General features: G+C 36.8%; 1 protein-coding gene and 1 long non-coding RNA gene across 6 annotated transcripts in view; one reads left to right on the forward strand and one right to left on the reverse strand.

Moving 5' to 3' along the window:
* SPATS2 (spermatogenesis associated serine rich 2) overlaps window positions 1-23,278 on the forward strand; it is a 140,238-nt gene that overhangs the window by 78,698 nt on the left and 38,262 nt on the right. For all 5 annotated transcript variants that reach the window (XM_082352438.1, XM_082352442.1, XM_082352440.1 and 2 more), the window contains one exon: window positions 20,058-20,137. In XM_082352438.1, coding sequence (XP_082208564.1) covers window positions 20,058-20,137 — 80 coding nt within the window. The remainder of the gene's footprint in view (window positions 1-20,057; window positions 20,138-23,278) is intronic.
* On the reverse strand, window positions 1,069-23,274 carry LOC309610126. The gene is made up of 2 exons (XR_014233731.1): window positions 21,512-23,274; window positions 1,069-4,382 (listed from the first exon to the last, which is right to left on the reverse strand). It is a non-coding gene; the product is annotated as an uncharacterized lncRNA (long non-coding RNA).

Raw genomic sequence — 23,278 nt, forward strand, 5'->3', positions numbered from 1 at the left:
GTACTAAAGGTATTCTGAATACAGAAGAAAGACTACCCAGTTGGAAGGTTGGAGATGCAAGAAGGCATGAACAGCAATGAAAACCACAAATTTGTGGGCAAATCTAAATGAATATTGATTGTATAAAACAATAAGAATGTTTTATTAAGATTTAAAAATATATAAAGAATAATACAAAATCGATGGCCCATAAGTTTGGAGGGGCATAAGCTTTCTTGCTTTGTCAAGGAAGAGGGTAAAGCTACCAATTAATTAGAAGTTTCAAGTCAATAATAGATGTTATAATCTCCAGGGAAACTATTAAATTGAAAGTATAGTTACTACATGCTACAACACAGATGTACTTTGAAGATATTATGCTAAGTGAAATAAGCCCATCACAAAAATATAAATACTGTCTGATTCCACCTGTATGAGGTATCTAGATTAGTAAAATTCAGAAAAACAGAAAGAAGAACGATGGTTGCCAGAGGCTGGGGGATATGGGGTGTTGTTGAATAGATAACAGAGTTTTAACTTTGCAAGATGAAAAAATTCTGGAGATTGGTTGCACAACAATGTGAATGCACTTAACAGTACTGCACCATACATTTAGAAATGGTTAAGATGGTAAATTTTATGTTATGCTTTTTTTTTTTTTTTTTACCACAATAATAAAAAAATAGTGACTAAGCAAAAGAAAACTGTTCTGGATATGGATGTATTAATATCAGCCAAAGTAGACTTTAAGGCAGAAAAGCATGATTAGGGATAAAGGAGGAGCAGTTCATAATGATAAAGGATTTAATTTAACAGAAAAATTAATTCTAATAACAGCTTTAAAACAAAAATTGACAGAACTTAAAGAACTACACAAATTCAGTCATAGTACATTCTTTTTTTAAAAAATAAATTTTCCTCTTAATTTTGCAACTCTATCCTAAAATGACTGTTCCTCATATTAGAAAATTATAAGGATACATAAAATATTTTAAAAAATAAAATAAAAATAAATTTTCAGGGGATTCCCTGGTGGCGCAGTGGTTGAGAATCCGCCTGCCAATGCAGAGGATACGGGTTCGAGCCCTGGTCTGGGAAGATCCCACATGCCGCGGAGCAACTGGGCCCGTGAGCCACAGTTACTGAGCCTGCGCGTCTGGAGCCTGTGCTCCGCAACAAGAGAGGCCACGATAATGAGAGGCCCGCGCACTGCGATGAAGAATGGCCCCCACTTGCCGCAACTAGAGAAAGCCCTCACACAGAAATGAAGACCCAACACAGACATAAAAATAAATAAATAAATAAACCCAAAGTTTTAAATAAATAAATAAATAAATAAATTTTCAAAAATTTATTTATTTATTTTTTGGCTGCGTTGGCTCTTCGTTGCTGAGCGTGGGCTTTTTTCTAGTTGTGGTGAGTGGGGGCTGCTCTTCATTGCAGTGCGTGGGCTTCTCATTGTGGTGGCTTCTCTTGTTGTGGAGCACGGGCTCTAGGTGCGCGGGCTTCAGTAGTTGCAGCACACGGGCTCAGTAGTTGTGGCTTGCGGGTTCTAGGGCCCGCGGGCTTCAGTAGTTGTGGTGCGTGGGCTCAGTAGTTGTGGTTCGCGGGCTCTAGAGCACAGGCTCAGTAGTTGTGGTGCACGGGCTTAGTTGTTGCGCGGCATGTGGGATCTTCCTGGACCAGGGATCGAACCCATGTCCCCTGTATTGGCAGGCAGATTCTTAACCACTGTGCCACCAGGGAAGTCCCAGTCATAGTACATTCTTAACATAGATCCCTTAGTAACTGATAAAACAAGTAAATGAGGGATTAATAAGGATATAAAAGATTTGACTCATATGATTAGCAAATGTAATTTGCTAATATTTAATCGCCATATTTAGAGCAGTACCTCCAACAACTGTTTGTTTATTACTTTCTTTTCCAGTGCATCTAGAACATTTTCAAAAATTAACCATATACTGGGTCATAAAGCAAGCTGCCACAATTTTTAAAATATAGTTAAAATCATACAGGTTGTTATGCACACAATGCATTTAAGCTAGTTATCCAAAAGATAATTAGAAAGTCTCCAAATGTTTGAGTATTAAGAAATATTTCTAAATAACAGTTGGATCAAAAAAAGAAATCAAAATAGAAATTAATATTTTAAACAGAAAAATAACAGAAAAATATATATAAAAACTTGTAGGATACAGCTAAAACCATGCTTAGAGAGAATTTTTTTTTAGCTTTAAGTGTCCAGGCATATCTCGTTTTACTGCACTTTGCTTTATTGCACTGCACAGATACTACGTTTTTTATAAGTTGAAGGTTTATGTCAACCCTGTATTGTCAGATGATGGTTAATAAAGTATTTTTTAAATTAAGGTATGTACATTGATTTTTTTTAGACATAATTAGACATAAATGTGCATAGACTACTGCACGCTTAACAGACTACAGCATAGTGTAAACATAACTTTTATATGCATTGAGAAACCAAAAAATTTGTGTGACTCACTTTATTGCAATATTCACTTTATTGCAGTGATCTGGAACTGAACCCGCAATATCTCTGAGGTATGCCTGAAAATAGTCTGCAAATCAGTGAGCTAAGTGTCTATCTTAGGAAGTTAGGAAAAGAAAAATCATCAAAAATGTAAATGAAAGCAAATAAGATGATCCATGAATAGTAGAGTTCTAATATTTATGATAGTTCTTTTTCTTGCTTTATTGTAGTTGCTAGGACCGCCAGTTGACTAGGAGTAGTGAAGCAAGAAAGTTAACTATGTGAGATGATGCATGTGTTAATTATCTTGATCTTGGTAATCATTCCACAGTGTATAAGCATATCAGATCATCACACTGTACACTTTAAATATATACAGTTATATTTGTCAGTTATTCCTCAATAAAGTTGGGAAGAATAAAAAAGTAATGAAGCAAGCATCTTGTTTTCTGGTCTCAAAGGAAAAGCTCTCTCAGCATTTCACCCTGTGTTGATGTTTGCTGTGGGATTTTTGTAGATACCATACATGGAAAGTCCAAAAGAATCTAAACTACTAGAATTAGTGATTTTAACAATGTTGCTGAATATAAGATCATTTTACAAAAAGCAGTCACACCTATTTATATCAGCAATAAGTAGTTAGAAAATGAAATATAAAAATAGATGCCATTTACAACTGTACCAAAAGTATAAAATAGAAAGAAATTTAATGAAAAATGTGTAAGAACACTATCAGAAAATGATAAAGCATTATTGAAAGAAATGAAAGAACATTTAGATAGAAGGATATACCATATTCATGGATTGGAAGACTCAACATCTTGAACAAAACAGTCCTCCAAAATGGATTTATAGGTTTAATGCAATTCCCATTAAAAAAAAAAACATTATTTTTCTGTAGCTTGACAAAGTGATTCTGAAATGTATATAACAATGCAGAGTGCCAAGAATAGCCAAAGAATTCTTGATGGTCAGATAATCTGCTGTGTCAGATATTAAGACACCATAAAGCTACAGTAATTAAGACTATATGGGATAGAGACTTCCCTGGTGGTCCAATGGGTAAGACTCCGTGCTCCCAATGCAGGGGGCCTGGGTTTGATCCCTGGTTGGGGAACTAGATCCCACATGCATGCCACAACTAAGAAGTCCGCATGCTGCAACTAAAGATCCCACATGCCGCAACAAAGACCTGGCACAGCCCAGATACATAGATAGATAGATAGATAGATAATAAAAAAAGACTATGTGGGATAGCCTTAAGATAGAATTATAGACAAATGAAACACAGAGCCTAGAAACAGATCTATTCATATATGGAGTTTTATTCATTTAAAAGGTAATACTGAAGAGCACTGAGGAAAGGGTGGTCTTTTTTCTGTTAGTTCTGAGACATTTAGAAATCCATGTGGAAAAAATGTATCTCTTGTTCCTTACTTTACTGCGTACCTATAAATCAATTCCAAGGTTTAGGTTATAGACCCAAATGTGAATGGCAAGACAATAAAGCTCATCAATGATAATTTAGAAGAATATCTTCGGGCTTCCCTGGTGGCGCAGTGGTTAGGAATCCGCCTGCCAGTGCAGGGGACACGGGTTCGAGCCCTGGATCCCACATGCCGTGGAGCAACTAAGCCCGTGCACCACAACTACTGAGCCTGCGCTCTAGAGCCTGCGGGCCACAACTACTGAGCCCACGTGCGACAACTACTGAAGCCTGCATGCCTAGAGCCCGTGCTCTGCAGCAAGAGAGGCCACCGCAATGAGAAGTCCATGCACTGCAACGAAGAGTAACCCCAACTCGCCACAACTGGAGAAAGCCCACGCGCGGCAACGAAGACTCAATACAGCCAAAAATAAATAAATAAATAAATAAATAAATAAATAAATTTATTAAAAAGAAGAATATCTTCAAGACCTAAGAATAAGAAAGACTGTTTTTTGTTGTTGTTGTTTTTACTTTTTTCCTTAATAGCATTTTGTAAGTGTTTTAATAGACTATTTTTTAGAGCAGTTGTAGATTTACAGCAAAATTGAGCAGAAGGTACAGAGATTTCTCATATGCCTCCTGCCCCTACACATATATAGCCTCCCCCATTATCAACATCCTTCACCAGAGTAACACATTTGTTACAATTGATGAACCTATACTGACACATCATTATCACTGAAATTCCATAGTTTACATTAGTATTCACTCCTGGTGTTGCACATTCTTTGGGTTTGGACAAATGTACAATCACATGTATCTACTATTATTGTATCATTCAGGGTAGTTTAACTGTCCTAAAAATCTTGTGTTCTGCTTTTTCATCTTTCATTCCCCTCACCTCTGGCAACCACTGATCTTTTTACTATCTCCATAGTTTTGCCTTATCCAGAGTGTCATATAACTGGAATCATACAGTATGTAACCTTTTCAGATTGCCTTCTTTCACTTAGTAATATGTGTTTAAGATTCCTCTGTGTCTTTTCATGGCTCATTAGCTCATTCCTTTTTAGCACTGGCTAATATTCCATTGCCTGAATGTATCACAGTTTATCCATTTACCTACTGAAATACATCTTGGTTGCTTCCAATTTTTGGTAGTCATAAGTAAAGCGGCTCTAAACATCCACGTGCAGGTTTTTCTGTGGGAATAACTTTTCAGCTTCTTTGAGTAAATACTAAGGAGTGCAGTTGCGGAATCATAGGGTGAGAGGATCCTTAGTTTTGTAAGAAAGTGCCAAATTGTCTTCCAAAGATGACTGTACCATTTTGCATTCCCACCAGCGATGAATGAGGGTTCCTATTGCTCCACATCCTTGCCAGCTTTGGTGTTGTCAGTATTCTGGATTTCTGGCTATTCTAAGAGATGTGTAGTGGTTCTCATTTTAATTTGCATTTCCCTAATGACACATGATGTGGCGCATCTTTTCGTATGCTTATTTGCCATCTATACATCTCCTTTGGTGAGATGTTTATTAAGGTCATTGGCCCATTTTTTAATTGTGTTGTTTCTTATTGTTGAGTTTTAAGAGTTCTTTGTAATTTTTGAGTCTTTTGCAGATATTTTCTCCCAGGCTGTGGCTTGTCTTTCATTCTTTTGACAGTGTCTTTTGCAGAGCAGTTTTTAATTTTAATGAAGTCCAGCTTATCAATTCTTCTTTCATGGATTGTACCTTTGGTGTTATATTTAAAAAGTCATTGCCAAACCCAAGGTCATCTAAATTTTCTCCTAAGTTATTGTCTAGAAGTTGTACAGTTTTGCATTACAGTTGGGTCTGTGATCCATTCTAAGTTAATTTTTGTGAAGGGTATAAGGGCTGTGTCTAGATTCATTTTTTGGCGTGTGGATGTCCAGTGGTTCCAGCACCATTTGTTGAAAAGACTGTCTTTGGTCCATTGTATGCCTTTGTTCCTTTGTCAAAGATCAGTTGACTATAATTCATATATATGGGTCTATTTCTGAACTCTCTATTCTGTTCCATTGATCATTTTGTCTATTTTTTTCACCAGTACTACACTGTCTTGATGACTGTAGCTTTGTAGTGTGTCTTGAAGTTGGTTAGTATCAGTTTTTGAGCATTGTTCTCTTTCATATTATTGTGTTGGCTATTCTGTGTCTTTTGCTTCTCCACAGAAACTTTAGAATCAGTTTGTCAATATTCACAAAATAAATTGCTGGGATTTTGATTGGGTTTGCATTTAATCTGTAGACCTAGACCAAGTTGGGAAGAACTGAAATCTTGACAATATTGAATCTTCCTATCCATGAACATAGAATATCTCTCCATTTATTTAGTTCTTTCATTTCTTTCCTCAGAGGTTTGTAGTGTGTAGTTTTCCTCATATATATCTTATACATACTTTGTTAGATTTATACCTAAATATTTTTTTGGTATGTTAATGTAAATGGTATTGTATTTTTAATTTTAAATTTCACTTGTTCATTGCAGTTATATATTAACCTTGTATCCTGCAACCTTGCTATAATCACTTATTCCAGGAGTTTTTAATAACATTTAAAAATTTTTATTATAGAAATTTAAAATTTTTTGTATAAAAGGTAGAGAGAATAGTACAATGAACTCCCATAAACCCATAACTCAAGTCCATAATTAACAACACATGTCCACCCCCAGTGGATTATTTCCAAGCAAGTTTTTTTTTTTTTTGGCTGTGTTGGGTCTTCGTTGCCGCACACACACTTTCTCTAGTTGCGGTGAGTGGGGGCTACTCTTTGTTGTGGTGCGTGGGCTTCTCGTTGCGGTGGCTTCTCTTGTTGCAGAGCACGGGATCCAGGCACATGGGCTTTAGTAGGTGCAGCACGCGAGCTCAGTAGTTGTGGCACACGGGCCCTAGAGTGCAGGCTCAGTAGTTGCGACACATGGGCTTAGTTGCTCTGAGGCATGTGAGATCTTCCCAGACCAGGGATTGAATCTGTGTCCCCTGCATTGGCAGGCGGATTCTTAACCGCTGTGCCACCAGGGAAGTCCCTCGAAGCAAGTTTTTGACATCATCTCAGGGAAGGACTTTTTTAAAGCAAAAAATTTTTTTTTATTAATTAATTAATTTATTTATGGCTGTGTTGGGTCTTCGTTTCTGTGCGAGGGCTTCCTCCAGTTGCGGCAAGCGGGGGCCACTCTTCATCGCGGTGCGCGGGCCTCTCACTATCGCGGCCTCTCTTGTTGCGGAGCACAGCCTCGAGACGCGCAGGCTCAGTAATTGTGGTTCACGGGCCCAGCTGCTCCGCGGCATGTGGGATCTTCCCAGACCAGGGCTCGAAACCGTGTCCGCTGCATTGGCAGGCAGATTCTCAACCACTGCTACACCAGGGAAGCCCAGGACTTTTTAAATAGACATAAAAATCACTAACCAAAAGAGAAAAGAATTAATGTCAATGTATTATTACATTAAAATTTAAAACTTCTATTTATCGAAAGGCACAGTCAAGAGAGTAAAAAGGCAAGTCACAGAGAAGAAATTTGCGTCATGTTTAAATAATAGAAAACTACTACAGATCAATAAGAAAAAGACAATTCTCCCTCCAAAAACTGGGCAAGAGTAGGCATGTCAGGAAAGAGAGTATAAAATGGCTAATAACATATATAAAGGCACCGAGTCTGTTTAGAAATGAATGAAATGTAAATTGAAACCACAGTGAGATACTACTACTCTTGCACTAGAAAGGCTAAAATTAAAAAGAATAACAGTACCAAGAGTGTGAGTATGTGGAGCAGTAGAAATTTTTAAAAACTGCTAGTGGAAGTTTAAATTTGTGCAGCTACTTTGAAAAACTTTTTGATATTATGTATTAAAACTGAAAGTATGCATACCCTATGACTTAACTTATATTCCTGGGTATACTCAAGAGAAATGCATTTCCAGGTACACCAAGAGACTTGTACAAGAATATTCAAAACAGTGTTGATTGTATTGGCCAAAAACTGGAAGCGACCCACTTGTCCATCACTAGCAGAATAGATAAACAAACCATGGCATACTCATACAACGAAATATTTTTAGCAAAGAAAATGAACAAACTACATTTACTTGCAAGAACACGCATGATCTTACAGTGTTGAGCAAAACAAGTCATGCACCAAAAATAAAATATGTACGGAATTATTCCTTTTTTTTTTCTTTTTTTATCATTACAAAGATATCTTATTACTCCTTTTTTTAAAATTATTTATTTATTTATTTATTTATGGCTGTGTTGGGTCTTCGTTTCTGTGCGAGGGCCTTCTCTAGTTGTGGCAAGCGGGGGCCACTCTTCATCGCGGTGCGTGGGCCTCTCACTATCGTGGCCTCTCTTGTTGCGGAGCACAGGCTCCAGACGCGCAGGCTCAGTAATTGTGGCTCACGGGCCCAGCTGCTCCGCGGCATGTGGGATCTTCCCAGACCACGGCTCGAACCCGTGTCCCCTGCATTGGCAGGCAGATTCTCAACCACTGCGCCACCAGGGAAGCCCCGGAATTATTCCTTTTAAAAGTAAAACTATACCATAATATTTAGTCAAATGTGTTTAGGGGGTGTCAACTATAAAGAAAAGAAGTTTGGAGCGCAGTTACCTTTGGCGGATGGGAGGAGATAGTGATGAATGGGGTCATAAGGAGGACTTCTGGGATACTAGCGTTTTATTTCTTAACTGAGGTAATAGTATTTGGGTGTTTATTTTGTGGTAAATGATCAAGCTGTAATACTTTTATGTGTGTGTGCACTGTAAATGCACATACACATAAAGTATTCCATTCTATAATTGTAATTTCATATATAATAATTCCATATATCTCACAATAAAAATTTTTTTAAAAGACATTTCATTAAGGCAGAATGGGTTTAAACAAGTGTGCTGTTTAGGTAGCATGTTTCTTACATTCACAAGTATAATGCTTAAAAGCTAGTGTCCACTTTCTGATAATTGTAACAACTATTTAGAAATAGAAATATTTATAATCAAAGTAGATTATTGATCCATAAGTCAGTTTTAGAAAGAAAAGCTGACAGATTTAATTCTTATTTGCATGAAGGTTAATGAATGAAGAGTGACGGATTTTGCGGTGCTGTGTATTATGAGAAGAGTCATTGTTTGGTTGGAGACAGAAGCATGCAATTAGGATTGCCTTGTTCATTTCTGTACTTTGAAGCAAGGGGGATGAGATGGGGTGGAGAGGGAAGACAGTCACTGTTTTACAGTGCTAGAATGAACATCCAAAGCAAAGTCTTTTATAATGACAAACAGAATATCTCTCAGATCTAAGCTGAAATTAGTTCTACCACATATGAAATGAAATGCAGTTAAAAAAAAAAAATCGCTCCTCCTTACTCTCCTTCAGATTCTTAGGAATTCTGCCAGCTAGTGTGCACTGATTTAGTATTTGAAGGTTTGTTCTACTTTTAAATATCACAGTTCATAAGTGTTTTAATTTTTTTGACTTATGAAATTGAGTTTCTTTCCTGGATTAGCTGGCAGAATTCTTGAGAAACTGAAGGACATGAGGAATAGGAAATAATTTAAAAAACAAAAATAAACACCTATGCATTCAACTCACCCAGTGCACGAAATAAGCCCAGAACTATGGCATATATTGTAAGGACATCCAAGAGTAATGATCCCATAAAATAGAAGATCCATTAAACAGAGAAATATTAGTGAAACCTAAAAAGAGGGTTTGACTTGTAAGAGACTGAATATAGGCCCTTAGCAGTGGAAAGTATGTTTTTCTTCAGACTTAATGTTTTTCTTCAGACTCAGCTCACACAGAGGCATATTAGAAGACTTGATTTATTCGCAGACTGACTTTCTGCTTTTTAGATTATCTAGTTTCCTTGATTCTCCCCCCGCCACCCCTGTTTTTACTGGCTGTTCATCTTTTAGCCACATCACAATTTATTTCTTCCTTTCACAAAAGGCTGGGAGAGATTAACAAGTAGTAAGGTAAAACTCAGTCCTTCTCACTGCTTGGAAATAAAGAAGGACTTAACTAGATATTTTACTTTTTATTCTATTTTAGTGCCGCATTCCTTTAAAAAAGCCTGAAAGTTGGCTGTAAACAGATATGAAAATAATCATCATGTGGCTTCATAATTTTCTAAGTAACTATTTGAATTCATGTAATCCTTGGAACTACATACAAAGTTTTGCGTATAAAACATTAACTCAGGGGGCTTCCCTGGTGGCGCAGTGGTTGAGAATCTGCCTGCCAATGCAGCGGACACGGGTTCGAGCCCTGGTCTGGGAAGATCCCACATGCCGCGGAGCAACTAGGCCCGTGAGCCACAACTACTGAGCCTGCGCGTTTGGAGCTGTGCTCCGCAACAAGAGAGGCCGCGATAGTGAGAGGCCCGCGCACCGCGATGAAGAGTGGCCCCCACTTGCCGCAACTAGAGAAAGCCCTCGCACAGAAACGAAGACCCAACACAGCCAAAAATAAATAAATAAATAAATAAAAATTAAATAATGTATAATTCAGGTGTACTTAAAAAAAAAGAAAAGAAAACTTTAAAACAAAAAAATTAACTCAGAGATAATCTAGAATCAGCAAATAACATGTACTGATCTTAGTAATTAAAGATTTGAGTTCTTTATTTTAAAAAAAAAAAATCACAGTTTTTAAGTGCTTTAAATTTTTTTGACTTATGAAATTGAGTTTCTTTTTTGAAACAGCTGGCAGAATTCTGAGAATTTGAAGGACAGTATGGAGTAGGAAATAATTTTTTTAAATTATGCATTTTATTTCACATGTGAGAGAACTAATTCCAGACTAATGAGAGATGGCATTGAGATAGAAGAAGTTTGGCATTAAAATCAATATCATTGTCTCCTGGCTATTCTCTAGAATACATTACTGAGAAAGTTTTGAAAGGTGGACTGAATTTCCTATCTACCATTCAACCATCGAACCTTTTAAATAATGAGACACTCAAGAACTTTTGGAACTTAAAAAATAGAAGCTTATTCTGTTGCATCTGCTTGAAACCTGGGAAAATCTATTGGTGAGAGTAAAGTAGGATTTAATTGCTTGCATAATAAAAACCGTGACTTTCCATCAAGCTCTACCTTGAAAAATCAGAACTTATTCTAGATGTTAGGAAATTTCCCAGTGTAAGCACTTTGTCTATAAAAAGAGGCACAACATACTTCAGAATGTAGCTGAAGAAGCACTGAAAGGAGCAAAGTAAAGAAAAAATTTAATCAGCTCTTAAGACTAGATGACAAGGGAATTCCCTGGTGGTCCAGTGGTTAGAACTCCGCGCTTTCACTGTCGAGGGCACAGATTCAGTCCCTGGTTGGGGAACTAAGATCCCACAAGCTGCACAGTGCGACCAGAAAAAGAAAAAAGACTAGATGACAAGTGAAAGCAGAAGTAACAGGAAGATAAAAGGCTGCTTTCTTTCATTGAAGACCCACTGAGCAGATTGGTAGTTGAAGTGTGGATTTTTCTGGACATTGAAGCCACATTAGTCATCCGAAATGGCTAGGAAGACCAATCGATGCGACTCCTTACAACCTACTAAGAGGATTGGCAACTAGGATGGAAGTTTCTTAAATAACTTTTAAACAACTAAACATATAAAAGTGCTAGCATTACAGAAAGCTACAATAGTATGCTATAGTAGAACTACTTAAAGCAAACTAGAAATCTTACAAAATGGCATTTTGACATAGTTGCCTTTCTAAATTTCTCATCTCTGATTTGCTTCCCTTCTAAGCCTGATTCTCCTTTATTTACACATATCCCCACCTTTTTAAATAAGTATCTTATTTCTTACCAAAACAGTCATAATTCTTCTAAGCTTAGAAGGTAAATTGACAGAAGAGAGAATTACCACCTAGGAAACTGAAGTTGGTGGCATCTTCAGTTTTGAAGTTGTGAATATACTCTAGGCTTTAGCTAGTAGTGCCTGTGACAATAACTTTCTTTTCCTTGCACTCATATTTGTGCAACATAACCCCTGTCCCTATGTTTGCCATTAGTGCACATGAAGAAACTGAACTTCACTTGTAATTTTAAGGGTGATTTATATGTGGATTATTCTCAAAATTGGCATGAGAAAAAGCAATTGCAAGAGACTAGTTATTTTCTTTTAGGTGGTTGAGTACTGGCTGTGTTCAGTCTAAAGGAGAACTTCAGATTGTTTAATTGTTCATGAGATACCACTTCTGGCACTCAGCCTCTGCTTCTGAGTTTGCTTTTTAATTTTTAAAAGGAAGTTGATACAGTTTGAGAAAATATGACAAGTGATCATCACACTTCTTAGGTTATCTGTATGTCTAGGGTTCTTCACCTCTGGGCTTACCTGCATTTAATTGGCTCTTAACTGTATGGCCTGTCTTTGACCATGGTGAAATGTGAATAATTTTGTTATCCAACTTGTTTCGTGTATGTATGAGGAACATCAGTGAGCAATAACAAAAATCTGAGATCCTTTGAGGAAAGGTGATATACCACCTTTTTGTTAAAATAATGGCAACTTGAGAACTAGTATATTTGATGAGTTACGGCACTTTGTGTATAGCATAAAACTTGGACTCTGTCCTTGATTCTGCAGTAGGTTTCTTACTGTATGAGTTTGGGTAAAGAATAGTACCATGACTGACTTTTCTCATCATTGTAAAGTGAAGAGAAGGTATTCTGGAAGGGATTATATTTCCACCTTTCTCCTCACTTGTCAGATTGGATAATATAATAATTTGCCATCATGTCAATGAAAAAAAATACATAAACAATCTAAAACCATAAGTTTTTAGTTGTTAAATTCAAAGACACAAATGCATTAGCCCCTGTAAGAATCCTTAGACCTACTCCATGTCTGGGTTGAGCCCCCTTGATGCTTCTCTCTACTGTAAGCAGCCTGGAATTTGGGGGGACAGACTTTTCCATGAAGGAAACAATCTTCTCATTGATAATCAGATTGAATTCACTTTAGTACTTTCAAAGAGCCTTACTGTGCCTTAATAATATTAGCTCTGCCAAATCTTTTTAGGTAGGACCCTAAATAGTAAAGCTTTCAACAGTCTCCACCTTGGGCTTCCCTGGTGGCTCAGTGGTTAAGAATCTGCCTGCCAGTGCAGGGGACAGGGGTTCGAGCCCTGGTCTGGGAAGATCCCACGTGCCGTGGAGCAACTAAGCCTGTGGGCCACAACTACTGAGCCTGCGCTCTAGAAACAGCGAGCCAAAACTACTGAGCCCACGTGCCACAACTACTGAAGCCCGTGTGCCTAGAGCCTGTGCTCCGCAGCAAGAGAAGCTACCGCAATGAGAAGCCCATGCACCACAACAAAGAGTAGCCCTGCTCACCACAACTAGAGAAAGCCCACGCGCAACAACGAAGACACAACGCAGCCAAAAAAAAAAAAAAAAAAAACTCTACCTCAAAATAGTGTTATGGTGGGCATCTAGTATATGTATTTAGTACTGTGCAATTTAATAAGCTGTGCATAGTTGCTGTCATTATTAGAGAGATTGTTTATTTTTACTGGTCTCTTGCACTAGACTATAAAACTCAGAGCAGGAACCATAGAAGTCTTGTTTGCCAATGTATCCTTAATGTCTAGCTTGGCTCATGGTAGGTGCTTACCAAATATTTTTTGCAGAGATTAATTTGGAATCTCAGTAAGGGATCCTTACATTTAAAATTTTACATTAGAAAACAATGCTATTTTCTTTTCTTAACGTTCTTTATAATTAGAAGTTAAATTTTTTTTAATTGTGATAAAATTTACATGACATAAAATTTACTATTTTAACCATGTTTAAGTGTGCAGTTCAGTGGCACATTTTCACACTGCCGTGCAACCATCACCACTGTCCATCTCCACACTTTTCCAACTTGCAAAACTGAAACTCTGTTATCTATTCAACAAGATCTTGCTTTCCCCCTTCCTCCCCAGCCCATAGCAACCACCATTCTACTTTCCCTTCTTTTAATTTGACTCTCTAGTCACCTCATATGAGTAGAATCATACAGTATTTGTCCTTTTGTAACTGACTTAATTCACTTAGCATAATATCTTCAAGCTTCATCCATGTTGTAGCATGTGTCAGAATTTCGTTCCTTTTTAATGCTGAATAATATTCCATTGTGTATATATATACACACCACATTTTCTTTATCCATTCATCTGATGATGGACATTTTGTTTCTTCTACCTTTTGGCTATTGTGAATAATGCTGGTATGAACATGGGTATACAAATATTGGGTTGGCCAAAAAGTTCGTTCGGTTTTAAGTAGAACTAAAAGACACATTTTTCATTTTCACCAAGAATTTTATTGAACAATGTATTCACTAACCGAATGAACTTTTTGGCCAACCCAATATTTGTTCAAATTGCTGCTTTCAGTTTTTTGTGTGTATACCCAGACGTGGAATTGCTGTATCATATGATAATTCTATCTTTAATTATTGTATTTAAGGAGCCATCATGTAGCTTTCCACAGCAGCTATACCATTTTACATTCCCACCAGCAAGGTATGATGGTTCCAGTTTCTCCACATCCTCACCAATACTGTTTTCTCTCTTCCTTTCTTCCTTTCCTCCCTCCTTCCCTTCCTTCCTTCCTTCCTGCCTGCCTGCCTGCCTTTCTTCCTTCCATCCTGAGAGTTGTGAATATAATCAGACCTTTTAACCGAATTAATACATACAATATGGTCTTCAGGTTAAATTATAAATTAAAAACAGAATTAGACTATGTTTCAAAGTTTGTTGAGATATGTGTTCAGTTACAAAGAAGACATACAGATAGATGGCCAACAGGTACATGAAAAGGTGCTTAACATCACTAATCAGGAAAATGCAATCAAAACCATAATGCGATATCACCTCACACCTGTTAGAATGGTTATTATCAAAAAGACAAGAAATAACAAGTGTTGGCCAGGATGTGGAAAAAAGGGAACTCTGTGCACTGTTAGTGGGAATGTAAATTGGTGCAGCCACTATGGAAAACAGTATGGAGGTTCCTCAAAATATTAAATATAGAACTACCATATGATCCAGCAATTCCACTTCTGGATATTTATCCAAAGAAAGCAAAAACATTAACTCGAAAAGACACATGTACCCCCATGTTCATTGTGGCATGATTTACAATAGTCAAGATATGGAAACAACCTAAGTGTCTACTGATGGATGAATGGATAAAGAAAATGTGGTGTATATATACAATGGAATATTATTCAGCCATAAAAAAGAAAATCTTGCCACTTGTGACAACATGGATGGACCTTGAGGACATTATGCTAAGTGAAATAAGTCAGTGAAAGACAAACCGTATGATCTCACATACATGTGGGATCTAAAATTTGAAAATAAAAGAGCTCATAGATACAGAGAAGAGATTGGTGGTTACCAAAGATGGGGGGTGGGGGGAGGACCAAATGGGTAAAGGGGGTCAAAAGGTACAAACTTCCAGTTATAAAATAAATAAGTCCTGGGAATGTAATGTACAGCATGGTGAGTATAGTTAATAATACCGTATTGCGTGTTTGAAAGTTGCTGAGAGAGTGTATCTTAAAAGTTCTTATCACAAGAAAAAAATTCTAACTATGTATGGTGATGGATGTTAACTAGACTTATTGTGGCGATCATTTCACAATATATACAAATATCAAATCATTATGCTATATACCTGAAACTACGTAATATAATGTTACATATATGTGTCAATTATACCTCAATTTAAAAAAAAACTTGCTCAAGTCTGGTTTGATATATGTGACAGTCAGATATTTCTATGTTGTCCTCATTGAAATAACTTTTGCCTGATTTTTGAAGCCAGTGAAAACAATAACAAAGCCTGCAATATTTACAAGTATGTCAGTGATACTGTAAATAGCATACTTTTTCCAAAATGTTCCTAAATGTGTGCTATTTGAAATAATTCCAAGAAACCTGTGAGATGGTTCCTGATAGAATGAAATAAATGGTAATAAGAAAGCTCAGTGTCAAGGGTTCCTCATATCCTTTATGAATCTTGCCTGAGTATAGTATTTAACTTCATTTTTTTTTCTTTAAAAATTTATTTCTAAAGAAAAAAAAATTTATTTCTGATAGAGTATACATGACCTTCTATCATAGAGTAGTTATAAAAGGATGAGATCCTGCCTTATTTCCTACCAATGGAATTAAGTAAATCTTAGGCTTTCTTTGCACGAAAAAATAAGAGAATTGTTAAATCACTAAATGTTGTTGGCGGGAATTAAAAATGACTTCCCCTATCATGTTGAGAGGCACTTAAGCTCCAGTTCATTGAAGCAGGGTTTTGAATCTACTTGAGTTGTTGGTTTAAGTAAAAAGAGGCAATATTAGCTGGTGAATAGACAAGTTAAGATGTTAAATTATTGCTGCCCTTTTTGGCGAACTCATGATTTAGAATATAAATACAAAATGGGCATTTGTGCCCTGGGAGGCTGACCTGTGCAGACTACAGGTCAGACTACAGGTTTCTTGCCCTCGGGCTTCTGGTTGAGTTTGGCTATTGGGCAGCATAGACAGGAGACCAGAGGCAAGGAGGAGAGTGAGGTAGGAGTATCTGTTCCCCCAATCTTTCCCTGAGGGGTCACTGTGGGCTTACTGTGTCCTTTGCCTAAAGGACTATTATCCTATGGCTGTCTCCACACCAGATGAAACAAAGATGAAAGAGCCTGCTCTCTCTGGGTTCCAGTAATTGCTCCCTCCTTACCTTCTTTAACACCTCCAGTAGCAATATACATTGCTATTATTAGCCAAGGAGTACTGTGCTCTATCTTGTGGTTTCCCTACTCCCTACCAGCACCTTCGAAAATAGTCCCTTCATTAAACTCTCTTCAGATTTCCCAGTCTAAGTGTGCTGTTTGTTTCCTGCTGGGATCCTGACTGAAATAGCTGCTTTATGTATTTTTTTTTAACGTCTTTAATTGGAGTATAATTGCTTTACAATGGTGTGTTAGTTTCTGCTTTATAACAAAGTGAATCAGCTATACATATACATATATCCCCATATCTCCTCCCTCTTGCGTCTCCCTCCCTCCCTCCCTATCCCACCCCTCTACGTGGTCGCAAAGCACTGAGCTGATCTCCCAGTGCTATGTGGCTGCTTCCCACTAGCTATAGGTTTTACATTTGGTAGTGTATATATGTCCATGCCACTCTCTCACTTCGTCCCAGCTTACCCTTCCTCCTCCCCATGTCCTCATGTTCTCTACGTCTGCGTCTTTATTCCTGTCCTGCCCCTAGGTTCTTATGCTTTATGTATTTTTAATCATTATCCCAACTGGTATGCCAAATAAACCCTAATAATACTTATGCTAATTTGAGGGGGCAGTAACTGAAGGTGTTTGCAGAACTACCCTTTGTTTTCCTTGCACTTGGTTTCATCCAGCATGTTGTTAAAGGAAAAAAAATTAAAAGTGTTAGATGATGTAGAAGTTAGAAATACCAATAGTTCATTTAAATATAGATTCCAAAATGCTGTTTTACCTTAAGTATCCCCTCTTTTCCCTAAAAGAGATTGGTGGTTTGATTCCTTAATAAGATTACTGATGTCCTTTGTATCATCTCAGAGCTCATTAATGTGTCTTTGGGAGAGAGTACAGTTGACCCTTGAACAACACGGGGGTTAGGGGTGCTGACCCCTGAGTGCAGTGGAAAATCCTTACAATTGGGCCTCAGTGTCCACAGTTCTGCATCTATGGATCCAACCAACCGCAGATTGTGTAGTACTGTAGTATTTACTGCTGAAAAAAATCTGCGTATAAGTAGCTCCAGGCAGTTGAAACCCATGTTGTTCAAGGGTCATCTGTACTTAACAACAGTCAGGTTATATCATCTGGATAACCTAAAGCAATTCTGAGAAGGTTGCTGGGTAGTATTTTGGCTGTATAAGATTTTTATCTGTACTGTGTCTCTTTTCAATTAATAAAGATAATTGGGAGTTAACCATATTATTGTCATCATCTGGAAAACTCAGGCTTTAAATACTGAATTTGTGTAAATGTGACCTGACTTTTCATTCGGGGAACAATCATGATATTGCCAATATTACAGAGGTTAAATCTAAATTAATTCACAGTTCAATGGTAATTGGCAAACACAGTTTCTCTTTGAATGACATAGGCTCTATTCATATCCTCTTTTCCACTTTTAGTACCAAAATATTGTTATCATTCTAACTTATAAATTATCAGTCTTCCATAGAAACTAGGAGGTATTTTAAAACACAGGATAACAATTGAGCTGTAAAAGAGGCTTTAATTAACTGGGACAAAGTGAGAGAGTGGCATGTACATATATACACTACCAAATGTAAAACCGATAGCTAGTGGGAAGCAGCCCCGTAGCACAGGGAGATCAGCTCGGTGCTTTGTGACCACCTAGAGGGGTGGGATAGGGAGGGAGGGAGGGAGACGCAAGAGGGAAGGGATATGGGGATATATGTATGTGTATAGCTGATACACTTTGTTATAAAGCAGAAACTAACACACCATTGTAAAGCAATTATACTCCAATAAAGATGTTTTAAAAAATTAAAAATTTAAAAAAAACATCTGAAATAATAGTAAAAGAATTTGGAAAGTGCACTAGAATATTACTGTATTTTTTGTACCCCCATCTTATTCCGTTCAGACTGCTGTAACAAAATACCACAGACTGGGTAGCTTATAAACAACAGAAATTTACTTCTCACAGTTCTAGAGACTGGAAATCTGAGATCAGAGTGCCATCATGGTCTGGTAAGGGCCTTCTTATGGGCTTCAGACTTCTCATTGTGTCCTCACATCGTGGCAGGGGCTAGAGAGCTCTGTAGAATCTTTTTTATAAGAGCACTTATCCTGGGACTTCCCTGGTGGTCCAGTGGTTAAGAATCCGCTTTCCAATGCAGGGGACGCGGGTTCAAACCCTGGTCGGAGAACTAAGATCCCACATGCCGTGGGGCAACTAAGCCCACGCGCCACAACTACTGAGCCGTCACACTCTGGAGTCCGCACTCCGCAAGGAAGAGCCCACCGCAGCCACATAAGTAAATAAAATTAAAAAGAAAAAAAGAGCACTAATCCCATTCATGAGGACTCCACTCTCCAAAGGCCTCACCTACTAATACCATCACTGTAGGATTTCGTATATGAATTTGGAGGGGAGAACACAAACATTCAGACCACAGCAACCCCTTTTCTCAGAATTTCCCCTTTTACTTGCTTTGTTGAAATTCTAACCCCCAAGCTACTCCCAAGTATGGTGCATGGATCTGCAATGTTGATACCGCTTGGGAGTAAAAACCTCAGGCCACACGCCAGACTCCTGAATCAGAACCTGTATTTTAACTGGAGATTTCCCCAGATGTTAAGTATACGCATCAGAATTTGAGAAGCACTCTAACCATGTCCTAGGATCGCATCTCATTAGATTAAAACAAAGTTGTCAAGTGTTAAAGCTGAGGTAATTTGTTGATCATGTAGTCACGGGTAAAGAAACTGATTAAATTCATAGATAGCCTTTTCTTTATAAGTGCAGGGAAGCCAAACTCTTTTCTGTAATTACTTACATTGAACTAAGTTTTCCCATTTGTGCTGGTAATGTAAACTCAGGTACATTGCTTTATCAAGTATTATATTGGGAACACAAACAAATGTATTCATGGAGTTCATAGTCTAAGAATATGGTGTGTGTGTGTTGCAGTCTGGAAGATGGAAAGTACTTTTATGTGTTGTTGTTATTAATGCCACAGAAGCTCTCATTCTCACATTTTCATAGTTGTTAGTATTAAATTTTACCTTGAGGAGCTATTTACTTACAACATTTTTAGAGGGTCTTTTAAATTAAGATAGGATAGTTAACAAAGATACCAAGGATTACTGGACAGTCTAATATAGGTGATGTACTTAGTGTTTTTCTCAAGCTGTGACAGTTTCTATTAAAATCAAATTAATTTTATAATTTTAATGCAAATGTAGTTATCAGTTATCTATATAATAGAATTTGCAAAATAACAACTAACTTCTTGTTAGCTGTTTATGGGAGAAAAGCAGCTAGTATTGGCCCTTCCATTTTGCGGGATGGATTATATGTTAGCTTTGGACCATGTTGAATATATTTTTTCCTTCTCATTGTTTCAGATTCATCAGGATTCATTTTTGATTTGCAGTCCAATACTGTACTGGCCCAGGGAGGAGTTTTTGAGAACATGAAAGAGAAGGTATGACTAGTTACTGTGGATAAGAAACTTGAATGTTTTGTTAAAATTTAGGTACTAATAAAATCAATGGCTATAAAAACTCATTAAGAAAGTGAAATTTGAAGAACAAAACTGTATGAATGCCACTGTATATCGGAGAGTAACCACCATGAAGGTTTTGAGGAATCAGAGCATATACGTGCAATTTGCCTTGCATGTATACATATACATATATTTATTCTAAATTCTCTTGAAGACATCTTAATATTAATTAATTAATATTATAACAATATTTATATGGCTAAGTGTGTATCTCATTTAGCAACATTCTTTAAAGAACAATCTGAGTAGGATCTTCCCTTTTTCTTTTTTAAGACAACCCAATTTTTATTTTTTGATTTTTATTTATTTTTTTATTTATTTGGCTGTGCCAGGTCTTAGTTGCAGCACGTGGGATCTTCGTTGCGGCACGTGGGGTCTTTTAGTTGCAACATGCGGACTTTTAGTTGCGACATGCATGTGGGATCTAGTTCCCTGCCCAGGTATCGAACCCGGGCCCCCTGCATTGGGAGCATGGTGTCTTAACCACTGGACCACCAGGGAAGTCCCAGGATCTACTCGTTCACTTGAAGAGGATTTTTAAATCCCGGAGACTTTAGAGTAAGAAGAGAAATAAATTTTCTAAGTAATACACCTTTGGAAGAAAAGGTTGTTTTTAGTAATAGAACCCTTAATGAGCTATACTGAGAAAAACATTAAAAAAAAAGCTTTATGTGTGTTCTCTGTCTTATTTAAAAAGTATATTGTTGATTATGGAGTCATAGATATATATTGGTTCATTAATATAAACACTTTCACATTTTAAGTTATCAGAATTTTACCTTTATCATTGAATCTGTTATTTTTGCTTGAAGCCCATTTTCTAGTGATCAGTGCTAAATTTTTTGCTCATTTTAAAAATGTATATTACAAATTTGCCTTCTTTGTATTATAGATTATATACCTTCCCATTTGTATGGTTTTAAACCATATCATTGTTCAATTAAGCCTGAAACAAAAAAAGTATAGAATGATATGAAAGCAAGTGTACTAAGAAAGACTTAGGTTCTAATACAGATTCTGCTACTTGAACAAGATACTTTACTTCTCTTCGTCTATAAATGGACTTCCTTTTCAAGCAGTATGGCTGACTAGATACCCTGAAAACATTTCTAATATACAGTGCTTACCAATACAGAATGAAAAATAACATACATCATTTTAAATGCATAGCTGGGGAATTCCCTGGCGGTCCAGTGGTTAGGACTCTGCACTTTCATTGCAGAGGGCCTGGGTTTGATCCCTGGTCGGGGAACTAAGATCCTGCAAGCCACATGGCACGCAAAAAAACCAAACCTTTTAATACTATATTTGAACTTTTATTATTATATATGAACTTATGTTGTAAGAAACAAAATTTCCTAGCTCTATCCACTGAAAGGACCTAGAAATAATGACTCCCTGGTAGCAATAAACACACCTAGCTCTTAGATCTTGGTTTCTAACTACCACTTTCTACCAAAAAGAATCAGGTCTTCTTGAAGAAATAACCAATTTCACATTGTGCAGTAAGACAAGAAACGAAAATTATAAGGATTAGAAAGGAAGAAAAAAAAAACTGCCGTTGTTTATAGACAATACTGTTGTCTACATAGAAAAACCAAGAAAGCAACAAATTATTAGGAACAATGAAGTCATCAAAATAGCTGGATATAAAATCGATATACAAAAATGAAAACAGAATATGCAATTATTGTAAAGTATATATTTTTAATCTCAAAAGATATAAAATACCTTAGGAATAACTGACAAAATTGGAATACCCTGTTTTAAAGGGAAATTTGGCATTTCTAATGAAACTGTAGATGCCCTACTGTTCAGGAATTCTACTAGTGGTTATATACAATAGAGGCATCCTCTCACTGTTCACAGAACACCCTTTTGGTTTTTTGTTGTTTTTTTTTTAACAATTTGCTAAACATTGTCATAGGCACTGAGTATTCAGCAAGTAAGCATAAGCATAGGAATATTTATTATAACATTTTTCATAGTAGCCAAACATTGGAAAGAACGTAAATGTCCATCAACAGGAGAATGAATAAATTGGCTATATTCATACAATGGAAATGCTATGTAGCAGTTAAAATAAATGAATAAGATCCATTTATCAACATGAAAAATAAATCTAAAAAAAATTGTTACATGAAAAAGCAAATTGAATATAGACATGTATGATATGATAATATTTATGTAATGCAAAACAGTAATGTGTATTACCTGTGGATACATACATACATCATAAAAGTACAAAAACATGTATCAAAATAACACCAAATTCAAGGTAGAGATCTCTGTGGAGAGGAGGGAAATGGGATTTAGGGGAGACTTCATGGGTACTTCAGTTGCATATATTTTATTTTATTAAACTGGCTGTCATATAGTGAGTGTTCATTATGTTTTATATGCCTGAAATAGTTTATAATAATTTAAATTATCTTTAAGCGTTATTATGCAATTAAATGATATGAAGTAAATGTTTTGAAAAATGCTATACAAAAATCTGTTATTGTTGGTGGCTCGTTAAACTTCCCACCTTTCTCTATAGTTTGCTAAAAATGAGGAAATGTTGATGCTAAATTAATACCTGATACCTAAATTAAACCACCCTTTCTTGAAATAAAATCTGGCACAAATCTTCTTTTTAAATTAATTAGTTAGGTTGCACTGGGTCTTAGTTGCGGCATGCGGGCTCCTTAGTTGTGACATGTGAACTCTTAGTTGCAACAAGCATGTGGGATCTAGTTCCCTGACCAGGGATCGAACCTGGGCCCCCTGCGTTGGGAGCGTGGTGTCTTAACCACTGTGCCACCAGGGAAATCCCCTGGCACAAATCTGTTTCTAGAAATGTTCTGCTTTTCTAAGTTTTGAAATTAATTTTTATGTACTGTTATCACTCATCTATTAATCATTCCCAGTGAGTTGGTTGTATGTACTCACACTGACACTAAAGAGTGATATATCTTGTTAAAAATGAAATGGTACCCTTTCTGTTATTCTCTGTATTAGATCTCAGTTTCCAACTGACCTACTGATATTAGAATTAAATGAACTTGTCTTCTTTTC

Source organism: Balaenoptera borealis (genome assembly GCF_965194805.1).
Source record: "Balaenoptera borealis genome assembly, chromosome: 13".
Lineage (NCBI taxonomy): Eukaryota > Metazoa > Chordata > Mammalia > Artiodactyla > Balaenopteridae > Balaenoptera > Balaenoptera borealis.